Genomic DNA, 15637 nt, shown 5'->3' with positions numbered 1-15637 from the left:
AACGCTGATTTCCTTTGATGTCAGTTTGCCTCTATGCTCTAACGTTTTGAAGCTTCTGAAATAGCCAGGGTATTTCTCAGCTTGTAGTCACAAACAGCCAGGAAGAACCAAGAAAACAATGTGCTTATCTATGGCTGATAAACTCCTCAGAAAATGAATCTACCAGACTCACCTTTGCTTCCTGTTCCTCAGTTTTTAGGGCCTCAGTGGTTGTGAGTATGCTCTGTTAAATTATATTTCACTGAGCCTGGAGAAATAGACTTGTTGCATCAAGATATGCAGAGAAATACAATACAGGCAACTAGATGGTAAAGGATTTATGACATTTGGACTATGAAAAAGCTCTCTGTTTACTGTCTGCCATCCTAGAGAGTGCTGCAGTCTCATTTAACATTCACCTTAGACTGAACTGGAAGGTGACGACTACTATCTCAGTGATGCTCAAGATTAAATTGCATCTGTTACATATAATTTGGCACCCAAAGCATATGCTAATTGATGAGGCCTCTGCTCCCGACCACATTTCCATTTTCTGAAAAAATAAGTTTCATTACAGGTGCCATCAAAGATGCAGACAGTTGACAGCTTTGGTATGGCTACCCAGGCATGATACTGCAGGGTACCTGGGATTTACCTCTTACATAGTGGTGGTTGAAAAGTGAGAATGTACAAATGACACCATGTGCCTAGCAGGGCTTTTCCTTGTGTGCCACACTTCATATTTGGGGACTGAAGCAACAGAACAAGGTTTTACTATCTTGTACATCTAAAAGCACCAGAGAGTGGTAGTGGAGTCTGTGCCGTCTTGGTACTGTGAGTAGTTTGCTGAAATGAGTTAATTTATCTAAGCAGTTTGTCCTTCACAGCACAAGGCTGTGTAACAGTAGAGTAATAGCAGCTGGAAAACTCAGCTGGTGTTGGAAAGGCAGAGTATGATCTGGGACTTTCTAGGTAAGCCAGATCCAGCTACACCACACAAATGGAAGTCCCTCAGCAGACAGGTCACAGTTCTCCTGTCCCAGGAGTTTTCAGAACTGGTTATTCAGGGATCCTTCTTCTGTCAGTGTTCCTCTTCTTCAGCAACAGCATTTTAAACTCAGTCTTTGACTTTAACCAACACAACTTTCCAAAAACAGAAGAGTGAAAGGTAGAGACCAATACAGAATCTTAAAACTTTAGTTCCCTGGTTGAATTTCTTCATCAGTTCACAGCTCTCTGAAAGACAAGGGGTTTATTGTAGTCAGCCACTTTCTATTTTGCCATTATACTTTGAAGTCAGTGACAAAATTCCTGATAATTTTTTGGGGGACAGTTTTGGGCTTGGCATTTTGATGTTGTATTTAGTTTTCAGAAACACAAAAAAGCAATTAGCAACCAAGAAGGTGAAGCTGACATCTGGCTTTATTCGTGGTTATTTCTTTGGGAAGATTAGGATGAGAGAGACAAATGGTTACGCCACTTACTTTCTTCTCCTGGCAGAAGCAGGAACCTGATCCAAAGTGGTAGCCCTGATACACTGAATAAAACTGCTTCTGGGTCCCCCTCTTGAAGGCTAGGAGGTCTGGTTTACAGCATGGCAGAGGTTCCTGCAGCCCTAGGACCACATAGCTGCATTTCAGTCCAAAACAATGTTTGCATCCCTGGCTGAGCTGGCCTGGCTGCTGTCTGGCAGGATTGCAATGCTGGAACAGCACCAGGGAATGTTATCAGGGATCAGAATCAGATCCATGTGATTTCTGTATGCATTTTGTACCTTTCTTATGAATACAACTCAGATGTCAGGACCAGATAACGTTCACACTCTGTATGATTGTGCTGTTTTACTCCAACAGGGTACAGATGGTTGTTAAAATCCTTTTAGACTAAGTAGGACCTTACACTTTAAGTCCATATTTTTACATGTGTGATTAAAACAACAAAGATTTTTTTTTTTCTTCCTAAAATGTTACCCAAAGAGCCGCTTTAGCTGAAGCTACATTTTATGGTGAGATTCAATTACACATCACATCACTACACAGTGTGAGTGAGGCAACTAGGATCTGGGCCATAGTAATTTGGAATCAGAGTTACAGTGTCTCTGATCTCTCTACAAAATACTCTGTTAAAAATAGCCCAGATGACATTGTTAGACCTATAAAGGCTCTGATCTAGCAAAGCAGTCACGTCTCTGCTTAACTGTGAGGTTCTGATTAGTCCTACTTAAGATCATAAATTTTCCACTAACTTCAAAGAAAGTACCATGCCAAAGTTCTTTCTTGTACCAGGGCCAAAACTGTTAATGGTAAAAGTAAAACATAGCGGATTTCAAATTTGTGAGGAATTTAAAGGCTTTTAACTTCTGGCATGTTAAAGAATTTATGGGAACTAATTCCTTAAGTTATTATAGAGCAATTCAATTAATAATGGATCTGCTTTTCATTATGACAAGTAATGGAGGATAAACGTCTTCTATATCAAAGCTTATCTTTTAAAAAGGATAAATTGGCTATAACACACTTAACTACTTCCAGAACATGAAACAAACACGTTTTGTTCTGTTAGGTAATTTTGGATCACTAAATTAAGACAGTTCAAAAGGAGTATAATCTCATAAGGATCTCTCTTTGCTCAGTCTGTTGTGAATTATTTCACAAAGTACAATAAACACTTTTTCTTTTGGAGATAAATACTATTATGGTTATAAATGGTTTAGAGTTAGTATATTTTATGCATTAATATGAGTTATGTACTACAAGAGTAAGAATATTTTTATATGGTATTTGCAGATGCATTTTTGTACCGCGTTTCTTGTAGGCTATCAGGATGCTTGATTAAGACTACCAAAAGCTCCACAATAAAACAATAAATGCAATAAATAAACAATAAAACAACATCTGGAATGTAACCTTTTATCCATTAAAATATAGATAAGTATGTTCTAGTAAATTAATCCAGGCCAGGGCGTAGGCTTGTCATCACCTCTCCTGGTGAATTGGCAAGCACACCTCCTGGCATGGTTTTGGCCAACTAGGACCCTCCAAGCAATGCCTGGATGTATTTTGGGTTAGGGTTAGCCATCGTTCATTCCCAAAGGCAGCTGTGATTTGGCCATCCTGTCCACAGGGATAAAAATGAATTTAGCCATGTTGATACAGTGTGGCACACAAGTTGTCCCCAAAACCAGGGAATAGCCTTAACCTCTTTTACATAGTTGCATAGATGTAGTTCTGAGGTATAGAAAATAAAATAGGGTTTAAAAACATGGAATTAAATTCTACCTACTGCTTAATGTTGCTTACTGAGGCACTTGCAGCATATAGCATAACCTCCTAAATTTAATTTACAGTGCAAAAGTGGGTAACTATGCAAATAACTTCAGTGACTGCAAAGCAACTTCTTAGCATTTTCAGTGGGTGTCTCCAAGGCTTCTGTGTTCTCAGGGAAGAAACAACACCAACAGAAAAATAACTTATCCTTAAGTGCCTTTAGTTCAGGCTGGTGCTTCTGTGGTCACATCTGGCATCAAAAAGCGTTTGCCTCTTGAAGAAAGGGATACTTTACTTTTTACTTACTTTAAGTCAGCAGAGGTAGCATGTTTTAAAAGAAAAAAAATTGTAAGGCAGAACATTGCTGGGAGCAGTGCTGGGACACTTTCATGGGAACTCAGAGAGACACTTGGGCAGTTGTGTCACACACAGTAGGAGAGACCCCAGACTGTCACATCGTTACTTTAAGGGCCTGATTCTGTCTCTCTGGCTAACACTGACAGTGTTTGCTCTACATTACCGTGAAAATCAGTGGGATTTTCCTCAAAGCCTCTAACTGTGATTTAGAGATAATTGTATTGAACTGGGACCACAGTACAATGCTGCAAGCAAGATCAAGATGAGAGGGACCATGCTGGGAACGTAGCTCTGTATGGATATTGTCTTCCTAGCAAGAGGAAGGCTTGCCGCCTTTCCCTGTAGTGCCTGAATATCTGCAGTGAGAGGCTGACCATGGATGGATGGATAGAAAGATTGCATGTGGACAATTATATGCAGAAAATGAGCTTCATTTCCTACCCGCTTGCGCTTTGCATTATCTGTTTTGTATCACAACAAAGGCAAGGGGTTACGCCATGTAATTCAGCTACAGCATGTCAGCTTTGTACAAGCGACTCCCTATTACCAGGCCTTCTCTTATGCTTTCAGACTGCACCTGGGGACTGATGATGTCAGTTTAAAGAAAAGCAGCTTTTACCCTGATCTGCTCATCCTTTGCTACTCTAACCTTTGCCAGCACCCGAGCTTCCAAGTTCCAACCCAAAGTGGCTGGTGGCAAAGCTTTTTGAAAGATGGGATCTCTTCCCTGTTAGCATTCACTGCCTTTGGATCGTCCCCTCACGATCGCTGAGCTGCCGGGGCTGCCCGCTCCCTTGGGATTTTGCTTGTAGGTGTCAGAAGCTGCAACAGTTCACTGAACCATGCCTGCCCTTGAGATCCCCGTGGCAGCATTAGAATGAGATGCATTTTGATCTTTGAAATAAGTTGATCCATTTCATAAATATATAGTAAGAAGGCAGGTCTGGCAGATTTTCTCATTTTGAGTACTTCTGGCAAGGCAGTATGGAGTGAGTGGCTAATGGCAGTGGATTTGTCATCCATCATGGTGCGGAGCAGCCTTGTTATAGGTCGGGGATCTGGAGCCTTGATAGGGATTTTGTGTTCCTTGACTAGTTTTCATCCACAAGATAAATTTGGATTCCAATAAAAATTCCATATAATGTACATTTTTGATTGTGCTGTTCCTCAGTTAAACAGCTCATGATGGAGAAGGGTAAGTTTTAATGCACTGATGGGTAGGATTTCTCCTAATCCCTGCATTTTGGAAAATAGAGATATAAAGATAGCTGTTACCTAATGCTTTAAGAGTTGCAACTCTGTGCTAAGGAATAATAACTTGTAACTCTGAGGAACTAGATTGGCTCAGGTGCACATTACATCACAGTATCTACCAGTAAATTAATATTGACTTTTTTTTTTTTCTTTTCTTTCTTACAGTTCTGAAGGATACAATCTTACATTGTCCTGGGTTTGATCAGTAAAGGATAAATTTGATCACTGGCTGACTTGTCATCTCTTCATGGTGATGGAAAAATAGAAAATAGTTGCCTGAAATAAACCCTTGGTTATGCTGCTAAAACTATCTTTGAATCCAAGATCTGTTGTGGTTTTTAAAACACAAACCCAAAAATGTCAGAACTCGACCCTTCATCTGGATTTGTAGGAAACATGGAAAATGGGACTTTTCTGGAGCTGTATCCCACATCCCTTTCAACTTCAGTGGATTCATCACCTGGCCGTCTATCCAACGTCTATGTCTATGTTTCTATATTCCTTAGTCTCTTAGCTTTTCTCCTTTTGCTATTGATCATTGCACTTCAGAGGCTGAAAAACATAATTTCTTCCAGTTCCTCCTACCCAGAATATAACAGTGATGCTGGAAGTTCTTTCACTAATTTAGAGGTTTGTAGCATTTCTTCCCAGCGCTCTGCTCTCTCCAACCTTTCTTCATGAAACTAAATGAAAGGGAACGCACGGGGGATGGAAGAGCTTTGTCTAGTTTCTTGGGGAGGTAGTGCATGCAACATTTGCCTTAGACTATTATGAAGAGGTGGCTTTTAAAGTTTCCTTTGTGTTTGTTTTTTGGTTTTGTTTTTGATTTTTAACTTTCCTTTTCTAGTCTTCATTTCCCCTTTTACTAATGTTTGTTTTCATTTTGTACAATGGGTAATGACACTCACTCATTGTTTCATGCCTGTAATTGTGATACTGTCTTTGTCACACATACATGGTGTTCATTAAGAGTATGCCTGCCAAATTGTAATATGGTTCTCACTGGATGTGTTGTTTTTCTGCTCTAGTTGTGATCCCTTCTCTGGTTTTGTATCAGTAATATGCTGACTACTATTCTTTTTCCTTTTTTAATTAGATAAGGACTTCTGGATGAAATCCCTATTGCAAAAGTATCAATAATCATCTGAAATTATAAATATAGTCCTTGGGACAGTTTAAAGTTGTTGTTGTTATTGTTTCTGTTTTAATTCTCATGGTTTTTTCAGTATTTATTGATGTTTATAAAACACAACTAAAATCCATTTCTTGAAGAATGTTACTTCTGTTTATTTGTACTACCAACTCATTCTGTGTAAAGTATCTGTATTTCAGTTTTTGAATCTCTTTGGTTAACTTAGTAAAGTGACTACAACAATGAAGCTCACTGCTGGATGTGTGGAGGTATTTTTGGACCTCGTTACATCTCATTTGCCTAATGACTTGCTCCTCCAGGGGGCAGCTTTTGCTGCTGAATCATAAATACCACACAACTGATCCTTTGCTGCGACCTCACCTCGGCGTTCCTGCTCCAGCAGGGGGATTGGACTAGATGATCTTTTGAGGTCCCTTCCAATCCCAAACATACTGTGATACTGTAGCTTATTCTTAATGGATATCAGTACAAACCAGTAATTTATTTTAGAAGATCCACATACAACAACGACAGCTGCTGTAACTGTCCTTTATGCACAAGATGCTTGTGCTCAAGTGATCAAGGCCAGAAGGGACAGAAATTTCTTGTACTGGTGAGAACTTTCTGGGACAGATTTTGTCCTTTGATTACAGAAATGCCCCCTGGGGTGGAGAGGGAACACGAGGAGCTGAATAATGGCTGAGGCAGACCTGTGCTCTGACCCTCAGAAGGTGCAAAGTGTACCTGCAGGGGGTAGGAAGAGATGGGAAGGAAAAAGTCAGTGGCTCTGCACCTTTTCCCCATCAGCATAAGGAAGGGCCAGAGATGGGGGCATGAGAAATGGATGATCTTTCACAATTTCACTCCTTTTTGCGATGCCACAGTCTAGGTTATGATTTATCCCTGCCCAAAATGTAAGCCAGCACTCAGTTTCTGCAGTAAAATAACTAGCAGCTCTGTGAACAGGATCCTGTGGTCAACTGGGAATTAAATCAAGCCAAACGATCAAAGAAATTATTTGAAATGCCAAGTGCGATCTGCTAGGACTGCAGGTCCACACTGTGCTGTGCAATTCCTCACTGTCCGTACTCCACCGTGTAAGCCTGGTCCTGCCACTCAAGTCCTTCCAAATTTTCATAGAATCAGAATGGACATAGAATCATAGAATAGTCTGGGTTGGAAGGTACCTTCAAAGCTCATCTAGTCCAATGCCCCTGCAATGAGCAGGGATATCTTCAACTAGATCAGGCTGCTCAGAGCCCCATCCTTGAATGTCTCTATGGATGTGGCATCTACCACCTCTCTGGAAAACCTGTTCCAGTATTTTCCCACCCTCATTGTAAAAAATTTCCTCCTCGTGTCTAGCCTGAATCTCCCCTCAGTTTAAAACCATTACCCCTTGTGCTATTGCAACAGGCCCTGCTAAAAAGTCTGTCCTCATCTTTCCTATAGCCCCTTTTAAGTATTGAAAGGCCACAATAAGGTCTTCCTGGAGCCTTCTCTTGTCCAGGCTGAACCACCACAGCTCTGTCAGCCTGCTGTCATCAATGGAGAGACCCGAGGAATGGTATGTAAATGTCACTGCTGTTTCTGTGGCTGGTGTGACAGCACACACGGTTCTGGGCAATGGGCAGGAGTGAACAGCAACTCTTGTCCCCATGCTTGGTGCTGCTGCCCAGCAGGCTGATGGAGCAGGGATCTGCTGAAGACCTCCAGCCAGATTTGTTCTGTCAATGCGTTCATCAGCAACACATTTTGCCATTAACTACACAGGCTTTAAAAGAGAAATTTGGAAAGCCCAATGTAAACATAATCATTAGAAATACAGCTGTTCAGTGCCAACCAACATACAGATGATGTTGGAGTTGATGTTTTCAATTTTTAAAAGTGAACCTACAGTATGGTATGTGGTCATGATTTTCAGTGGTGATTAGCTCCTTACCAAGATCAAAGAACTTGCTGACATATAAAGAACTTAAACCTGCACATTCTCTGAGCCAAATTTGTTTTATGAATGTATTTAGTCTCTGGAATATTTTAGTCATCTAGACAAAAATTCCTTGTAAGTCACTTTTCACTGTAATTGATGATAGGCCATGGGAAAAGAGTTAACTATTTAAAAGGGATCAGGAAACATTATTTCCTCTCTGAAAGCTCTTCCAAATCTCAACCCTGTAACAGAATGTATTGGTGTGTTGACTGCTAGATAAAAATACATTAACTGTAAATCAAGATGGAGCAACCATTCACCTATCTTCTCTTACTGACAATGTCATAAATTTGTTGCTTCCTTTGCTGCAAATACAGGAATTTAATCAAAACCAGAGAGGAGACCACAGGTTGAGGTGGGTGTTTGTTCCCAGTAATATGTTTCCCATTACTAGTTTATGCTTGCAGATATAGAGACATTTAATATTAAATACAGACTGTTGAAAACCTATTGGCTCTCTTCAATGAGCTGTTGTCAAGCTTCAAGAGCAAAATGTGTTTTTCAGACTACACAAAGTAGCAAAAGTTACTGAAACCACAAATTTGATTTTTCTTTGTAGTTTACTAGATGGTATTATTTTTTTTTCCACTCTGAAGGGACATATGGGACTATATACAGTCATCATGATTTCAGCTGAGTTGCACCTGTTCTCATCAGGACAGATTTGAGTAGAAACAAGTTGGATCCAACAGAATAGCATCAGAAGAAGCCACAGGCGAAAACCATGATGGCATTTTTGAAGATTAGTAAGTACTAGTTCTTCAAGGAAGAAAACCAAACCAAACCAAACCAAACCAAACCAAACTGAAGAACATGAGCTTGAGTTAACTAGAGAACACTGGAACAGGCTTCCTAGAGAGGTAGTTGATACCCCAAGCCTGTCAGGGTTTAAGAGGCTTTTGGACAATGCCCTTAACAATGTCCTTTAACTTTTGGTCAGTCCTGAATTGGTCAGGCTGTTGGACTAGACGATCATTGTAGGTCAAGTCCAACTGAACTATTCTGTGCTGCGCTATGATGTTCTGTCTGAGCTGAAGTTGCAGGGATTTTCCACCAAGGTAAACTGCAAAATTCTTCATTTTCATAAAATGTTTATATTTTCTGTCTCTGTCTCCCCTTTTCATCCCTCACTTTCCCACTCCTGGATAGGCTAGAGAAATGGGCAGAGATGAACCTCTTTCTTTCTAGCAAGGGAAAATGCAAAGTCCTGCACCTGGGGAGGAATAACTCCAGGCACCAGGACAAGCTGGGGCTGATCAGCTGGAAAACGACACGAAATTGAACACGAGCCATTAACGCACTCTTGCTGCAAGGGAGGCCAGGAGGATCCGGGGCTGCATTAGAAGCAGCACTGCCAGCAGGTGGAGGGAGGTGGTCCTTCCCACTCCTCAGCACTGATGGGACACCTGGATTGCTGTGTCCAGTTCTGGGCTCCCCAGTAGAAGAGAGATGTGGAACTACTGCAGTGAGACCAGTCCAGGGCTACTAAGACGATTAAGGGACTGGAATATCTCTTGTATGAGAAGAGGCTGAGAGAGCTGGTACTGTTTAGTCCAGAGAAGGCTCAGGAGGATCTCATCAATGTATACAAATACCTCATGGGAGGGAATGAAGAAGATTGAGCCAGGCTCTTCTCAGTGGTGCCCAGTGACAGGACAAGAGTCAATGTGCAAACTGAAACACATGTAATTCTGCTTGAACACAAGAAAACATTTTACTGTGAGGTTAGTGAAACACTGGCACAGGTTGCCCAGAGTGTCTGTGGGCTCTCCATGTCTTGATCTGGGCAACCTGCCTGTAGCTGACCCTGCTTTGGGCAGGAGGGCTGGACTAGATGATCCTCAGAGGATCCATGCTGTGATTCTGTGATTCATGTCAGTGCAAAAACTCAGCAGCTTGCTGCCTCCTCCTGATGTGTTTTGTCATCTCTGGAGCTGAGTAAACAATACCTTTACTAGGGAGTGATTTGCTCAATAACTTGTTCCTAAAGATTGGTCTGTTCTTCTGCCTGCAGCCATGTGCTTTTCCAATTTTTCCACTGCCTTTTTGTGGAGCTGATTCACATTTCACAGTTGGCTTTTGCCCTGGACCCCTGTTTTCACTAAGCCCTCTGACTGCAAGTGTGCCATTAGCTTCAGCAGTGTATGACTCCAAGACTGCATGGCTTCAGGTAGTTGCAAAGTATACCTGGAAAGCTATAGAAAGAAAAATACCAGTAAAGCATGGATGATAAAAGAACAGAAGGAGTTTCTGAATCACATGGAAAAATATTTTTTATTTAGTTCAACAAATATGGTCCATTTAAGTGTATTTAATCAAAGAGTACCTGGTGAAGGCTGTGGGCAACTCTGTATCTAAGATTAAACTATCTTGCATTGCTGGACACCCTGGCCTTAGCATCAAGTTAACCCACCACATTCATCTATCCTCAACATTATTGAATTATTCCAATTCCCTTCTTGAAATAGTGTCATGCTCTCCACTCAGCAATTGTCACAGAGGCATCCCAAACCAATTTAGGCAGGTGATAAGCTCCAAACAGACTTTATTCTAACCAGGACTGTTTGGCAGAAAAGCAACTCTTCAACTCTGTGGAGAGTTTATTTCACTGAATTATTTTTCTTCTTTTAGCCTTTCTCTGTCTGCCAGCTCAACTGAAAAGGTTCGTCTCTGTAAACTTGAAGTCCTGGCTGTTTTTCCTACAAATATCCTTTAACTGGGGAACAATTCTTACTCCTCTTTCTTGCAGCTTGTTTGCCCTCCCCTTTCACTCTCTAACCTTGTGGTACTCTGGTGAAGCTGAATCCCCATGGAGCATCGTGCTCCACCATACTTCAGCTTTTTTCCTTCAGAGTCTTTTTTTTTGTTGTTTCAGTGAGATCCCTGGGAAAGACATCTGCATGGGAAGGTTATTTACCATGTCCCATTCTTCTTGACAGGACTGTTTTTGCTGCATCTGTTATGGTTGTCTAAGGAAACATTGTGAATTACAGCCCAGCTGCTTCCCCAGCTGAATGGTCTTTTCACATCTGCAGACCCTCATATACTCCCAAAGACAATGTCCCCCCTCTGTGGCTACAGCAGAGGACTACATGCCCCAAATTCTGGGTCCAAAAGTAGCCTTAAGATGTCTTTTTTTTTTTTTTTCCTCCGGGACACATGGGCTTGTGCTTGCTTGTGTCTTTGGCATAAGCTTCTTTATACTAAATTAACTACGCCAGCCAGTCTGATGTGCAAATGAGACCTACCTGCAATCACAGCCCCGTTCTCATGCTATAAGCTCCATAAAACTCGTGGCTCTGTCAGATGACAGGGGGGTGGCCCAAATTGGCCCAGATGCTGTCCCAGGTGCTGTCCCAGGCTGGGGCTCGGCCAGGGACATTTTGCAGATGCCAGATGAAGATGCTTTCACAGCTCCTCCCAGCACTGGAGATCAGAGCAGCAGCAGCCACCGCCCCCTCTGTATTTGCTTTCACGCTGAGAAAGCACATTACCGTAATCATGGTAATCACCACACAGGTAACAGCTAAGCAGGACCAGGTGAAAGGAGCTATTTTTCACTTCTTTGGGTGTTTTCTTTGATTTAGATCAGTGGGTAGTCCCATTCATCTAAAATGTTGGCAGGTGGCTATCAGCATGTCTAGGATCTCTACAAGCCTTCAGGAAATTGGACTGGGCTTCTTTGCATGGGTTAAGTTCACCTTCTGTTCCTTATGGACAGCAGCACAATGTGTGTATTTGTTTCAGTGGTTAACATGCTTGCCAAAAGATGCGGCTTTAATATAATTAACTTTGGTGAGCAGCTTCAGTTAAAAAAAAAAAAAAAAAGACACAGAAGCAGTATGATTTTATTTTTGAAGAATAATCTACTGTATATTTTTTTAATGAACAAACTGCAAAAGTGTTCTTTGGAAAATAACATTTTTTGCCAAAACACCTATTTCTGAAGAATAGTGTAAAAGACATTTAGTTGAATTACTAAACTGGAGCATTTTATTCTAGTTGTGCTGACATAAATATTCCTACCCACATAGTTTTCTAGGTAAGATGTTCTACTGTTTTAAGGGTCATGTAATTACACTATGCTTTTATTTATTCGCCTTAGCCTCAATAAACAGGTGTAGGTGCCTATCAGAGCAATTTTGCCACACATATTTCATTACGAATCTGCACTTATACTGCCCACTGATTTGGTCATACAGGTCAGGTCATGATCATGTTTACATCTCTTTTTTTGTTGTGAAGTATAAGATTGAGAGTAAGCTGTTAGATAATGAATTGCACCTTCACTGCCCCTTCAACACACAGATCAGTTTGTCTTTTGTCTTAGAATATTAGTTACAGCTCATAAATCATTTGCATGGCTTTATCTTGAGCCTGGGCTCAGCAGTTGCTGACAAGTAAGAAATAAATGCAAAGCACATATTTTTATGTCATGGGTTCCTTGTGTGGTTTGCTCAGGGCGAATCCTGCTTCAGGTCCCTGGTGCTGCTGCAGTGCTGGGAGCCATGTGCCGGGGGCTGTCTGCCAAGGTACCCCCACAATATGCCCCTTTTCCCAAACAGCTTCATCGGGATGCAGAAGATTGAAGTAAACAATGAGGCTTGCAGAAGATATTAAACTAGGACAAGCTGCAAACACCTGCCAGGACAAAGGACTAATACAAAGGCACCCAGTGAGAACAGAAGCATGGCAGGGAGTGAAATGAGATACAGCCTGAAAAACATGCAAATTAATGTGTCTGAGGCAGAAGTAAACTGAAAAAGGCTGTTGGTGGTGGGAGAAACATGGGCAGCAGTGATAGAAAAGCATAAGAGGGAGAGGTGAATTAGGCAAAATGGGCAACATTGCAATAGGGCTACTAACCTCCCTCAGGCACATGGTGCCTTTTTCTCCTTTTCTCAGTGCCAGTGCTGGGTGCCACATGGGGACAGGTTAATGGGCAGGGGGCCACCGAGGTTAGTACCTGGGCAGGTAGCATCTCTGGCCCGTGCATGGGAAGCACCCTGGTGGAACACCTCACAGGGCCTCCCTTCCTGTTGCTGCAGCTCTGTCTGTCTCTGTTTCTGAATCGTTTGCCCCTGCCAAAGCATTTTCTGCTCAGAGGCACACTCAGGAGTCCTACTCCTCCCCTTTCTCTAGTGGTTTCTTGCAGTCTCTTCGCATCTGAATGCTCTGAAAGGTTGCTCAATAAACTGAAACACATCTGGGATGCTACCAAAAGTTTTTCCCAGGCTGTCATGATGTGTCTCTGCAACGCCTAGGGATGCTGGGCAGGAACCAGAGCAGCCACCTCAAGGAACCCCTGCTTGGGGTCTGTGGCTGCTTTTCACCCAGAGCCTCTGAGAAGGCAGGGGAACAGCTATGACTGATGGCACAGAGAGTCTGGCCTGCATGCTCAGACATGAGTGGTGACCTCCACGGGTAAGCATGGCTTCACCAAAACCAAACAGCACTAATGGTGTGACCCAACAGATACCTCAGCTTCTGGTGATACTGGAGTTGGTGTTTCCTATCCTACCACCTGCTAACATAGCTGCACACCTCAGCACATCATTGTATCTCTGCAGAGAAAATTTTCCTCCATTAACTTCTCTATATTTGAGGAACTTGCAAATACACTATACCAGATTATACCCCTATGTTATACTTACAAAGAAATGGCCAGATTTGCAATTTCAGCTGTCAGTATGAAAACAAGTGCTTGTGGGGGAAGAAGGGTAACACCAATGTCTGATCCCAGCAATGGGTTAAAGGCTGGGTTGCCAGACAATTTGTTAGACCCAGGTGGTCCTGATTTCATGGTGTGTGTTGGAGACATGGAAGAAACTGCCAGCCCTGCTGATGCCAAGCGAAGGGCTTTGCAGCAGGTGAGGAGAGCTCCTGCAGTCCTGTCCTCACTCAGAGCGAGCACCTAGCACACAGGATCCCTCCCACAATGTCATGTTCTCCCACATCCTCTGCTCCTGCATGTGCTGGTGGCAAGGGCAGACCTAGTCCTTGCACAGATGCTCTAAGAAGTACCATGCCTGGGATCATGGCTTGGGCAAGTCCACACTGCATCTGTTTGATAGGCTCTGTGACTCCAGTAACCTCCACCCAGTTCCATAGATGTGTCTTCTACCTCTTCATGTTTCAAAAGAACAAACCAAATGAAGCATCTTTGCCCAAGCTCTGTTCTCAGTTACTGATGCATGGCCAGCAAAGTTGTTCTGGAGAGACACAACCAATGACAAGAAAAACATCTCATCCTCTGTTGTTTCTCCTAACTTCATGTGCACCACACCTCTGTCTGCCCAGCTGCTGTCTTCAAGGGGTTTTCTGTGGCTATTGGCATGTAGGGTCACATGTCACTGTCTAAAGGACTCCACCATCTCCTCATGAATCTCTGTTTTTTTCATCTAGAAAGCAAAGCTCTGGCTTTCATATCATGAAGACTGTTGCAGGTAGATCAAAATGTTAATTCATTGATGCACGCTGAGCTGGCCTCAGTAGCTCGGTCGATGTGTATTGAAAAGGGACCCAGCAGCTGTATGTAACATAATCAAACCCACTCCCCAGAAAAACCTCCAGAAAAAACTACTGGTAAACTCTCCATTGTGTTAGAAAACATTGTAGCTCATATTGTATAATAGCTCATGTTGAAGGTAAAGATTGGACTGACAGATCTATAATTGCTTGGATCTACTGAGAATTGAGAACAAGGCAAGCTGTTTGACCAAAGGCGCTTTCTAGTGTCTAATTCATCAGTATTCATTACTTGGAAATGTAGGCTGCTGCGATGAAGATCAGATACAGTAACTTGAACTTGGGCTAGATCAAAAGCAATTAGGTACTAGAGTAAGAGTGCTTCATTCAAAGTGGAAGACAAGACAGAAAAAAAAAAAAGCTTTTCATGATTCTGCATTACAAGAAATGACTGTAATTTTGTAATGCAAGGGTAGTTACAGAGGGAAAGAGAAGTTGGAAGTTGGAAGTAACTTAGTAACTTAGACACACAGACTGGCGGATAAGTGCCTTTGCTCAGCTTGGGTCCTCCTGGTTTCTGTCATCCAGATATGTTCAACATGGCAGAGCTCTCTTGTTGCTTTCTCCCATGACCTAGCCTGTCTGACCAGATGTCCTCTTAAAGTAACCCTGCTGGGATGGTCTTCCAGAATGGTTTTTGGTTTGCTTGCCCAAAGACCAGCAGAGGGAAAAGTGAAAAGCAAAAACCAGGGAAGTTTTAATCAAAATACAACTGGATACATAAATAAATAGATATACAGATAAATACACAGAGACTGGGAGAAAGAAAAAGGAGTTGTAAAAGATGTGTAGAGAGAGAGACAGAAGAGATACAAATTAATTTCAAATTCTATTTAATCTGTCTAAAAAAAATTAAATGGATACAGAAAGAGAATGGTGGAAAAATGGACAAAATATTGCTTTGTGGCAAACCACTCATCAACTGCTTCATATTTACAAATAGAAACCCACTGTGCAAAATAGGTGAGGAAAAGGGTAATTAGGAAAACAGGTATGATTAAGTGCTTGGGGAGCATCGTGCCTGCTCTGCCTGTGTGTTCCTCTGCTACAGGAAATGTGCCAGATAAAACTGAGAAAAAATGTCGTCTCCTCAGACAAGAAATAATGAGCAGGTTGACTCTGTGTTCAGTA

The 15637-nt window shown here is 42.0% G+C and overlaps 1 protein-coding gene across 1 annotated transcript; it reads left to right on the top strand.

Annotated features, from left to right (window-relative positions):
* Positions 1–5213: 5213 nt before the first annotated feature.
* SERTM1 (serine rich and transmembrane domain containing 1) lies at positions 5214–5537 on the top strand (the record flags this gene model as incomplete). The annotated part of the gene is made up of 1 exon (XM_080363314.1): positions 5214–5537. One exon carries the CDS (start codon positions 5214–5216, stop codon positions 5535–5537), a length of 324 nt encoding a protein of 107 aa, XP_080219440.1.
* Between the last annotated feature and the right edge of the window lie 10100 nt (positions 5538–15637).

The sequence above is a fragment of the Nesoenas mayeri genome (assembly GCF_963082525.1).
Source record: "Nesoenas mayeri genome assembly, chromosome: 1".
Taxonomy (NCBI): domain Eukaryota; kingdom Metazoa; phylum Chordata; class Aves; order Columbiformes; family Columbidae; genus Nesoenas; species Nesoenas mayeri.
Note: the sequence above shows the minus strand (reverse complement) of the source record. Positions and strands in the feature narration are given on the sequence as shown.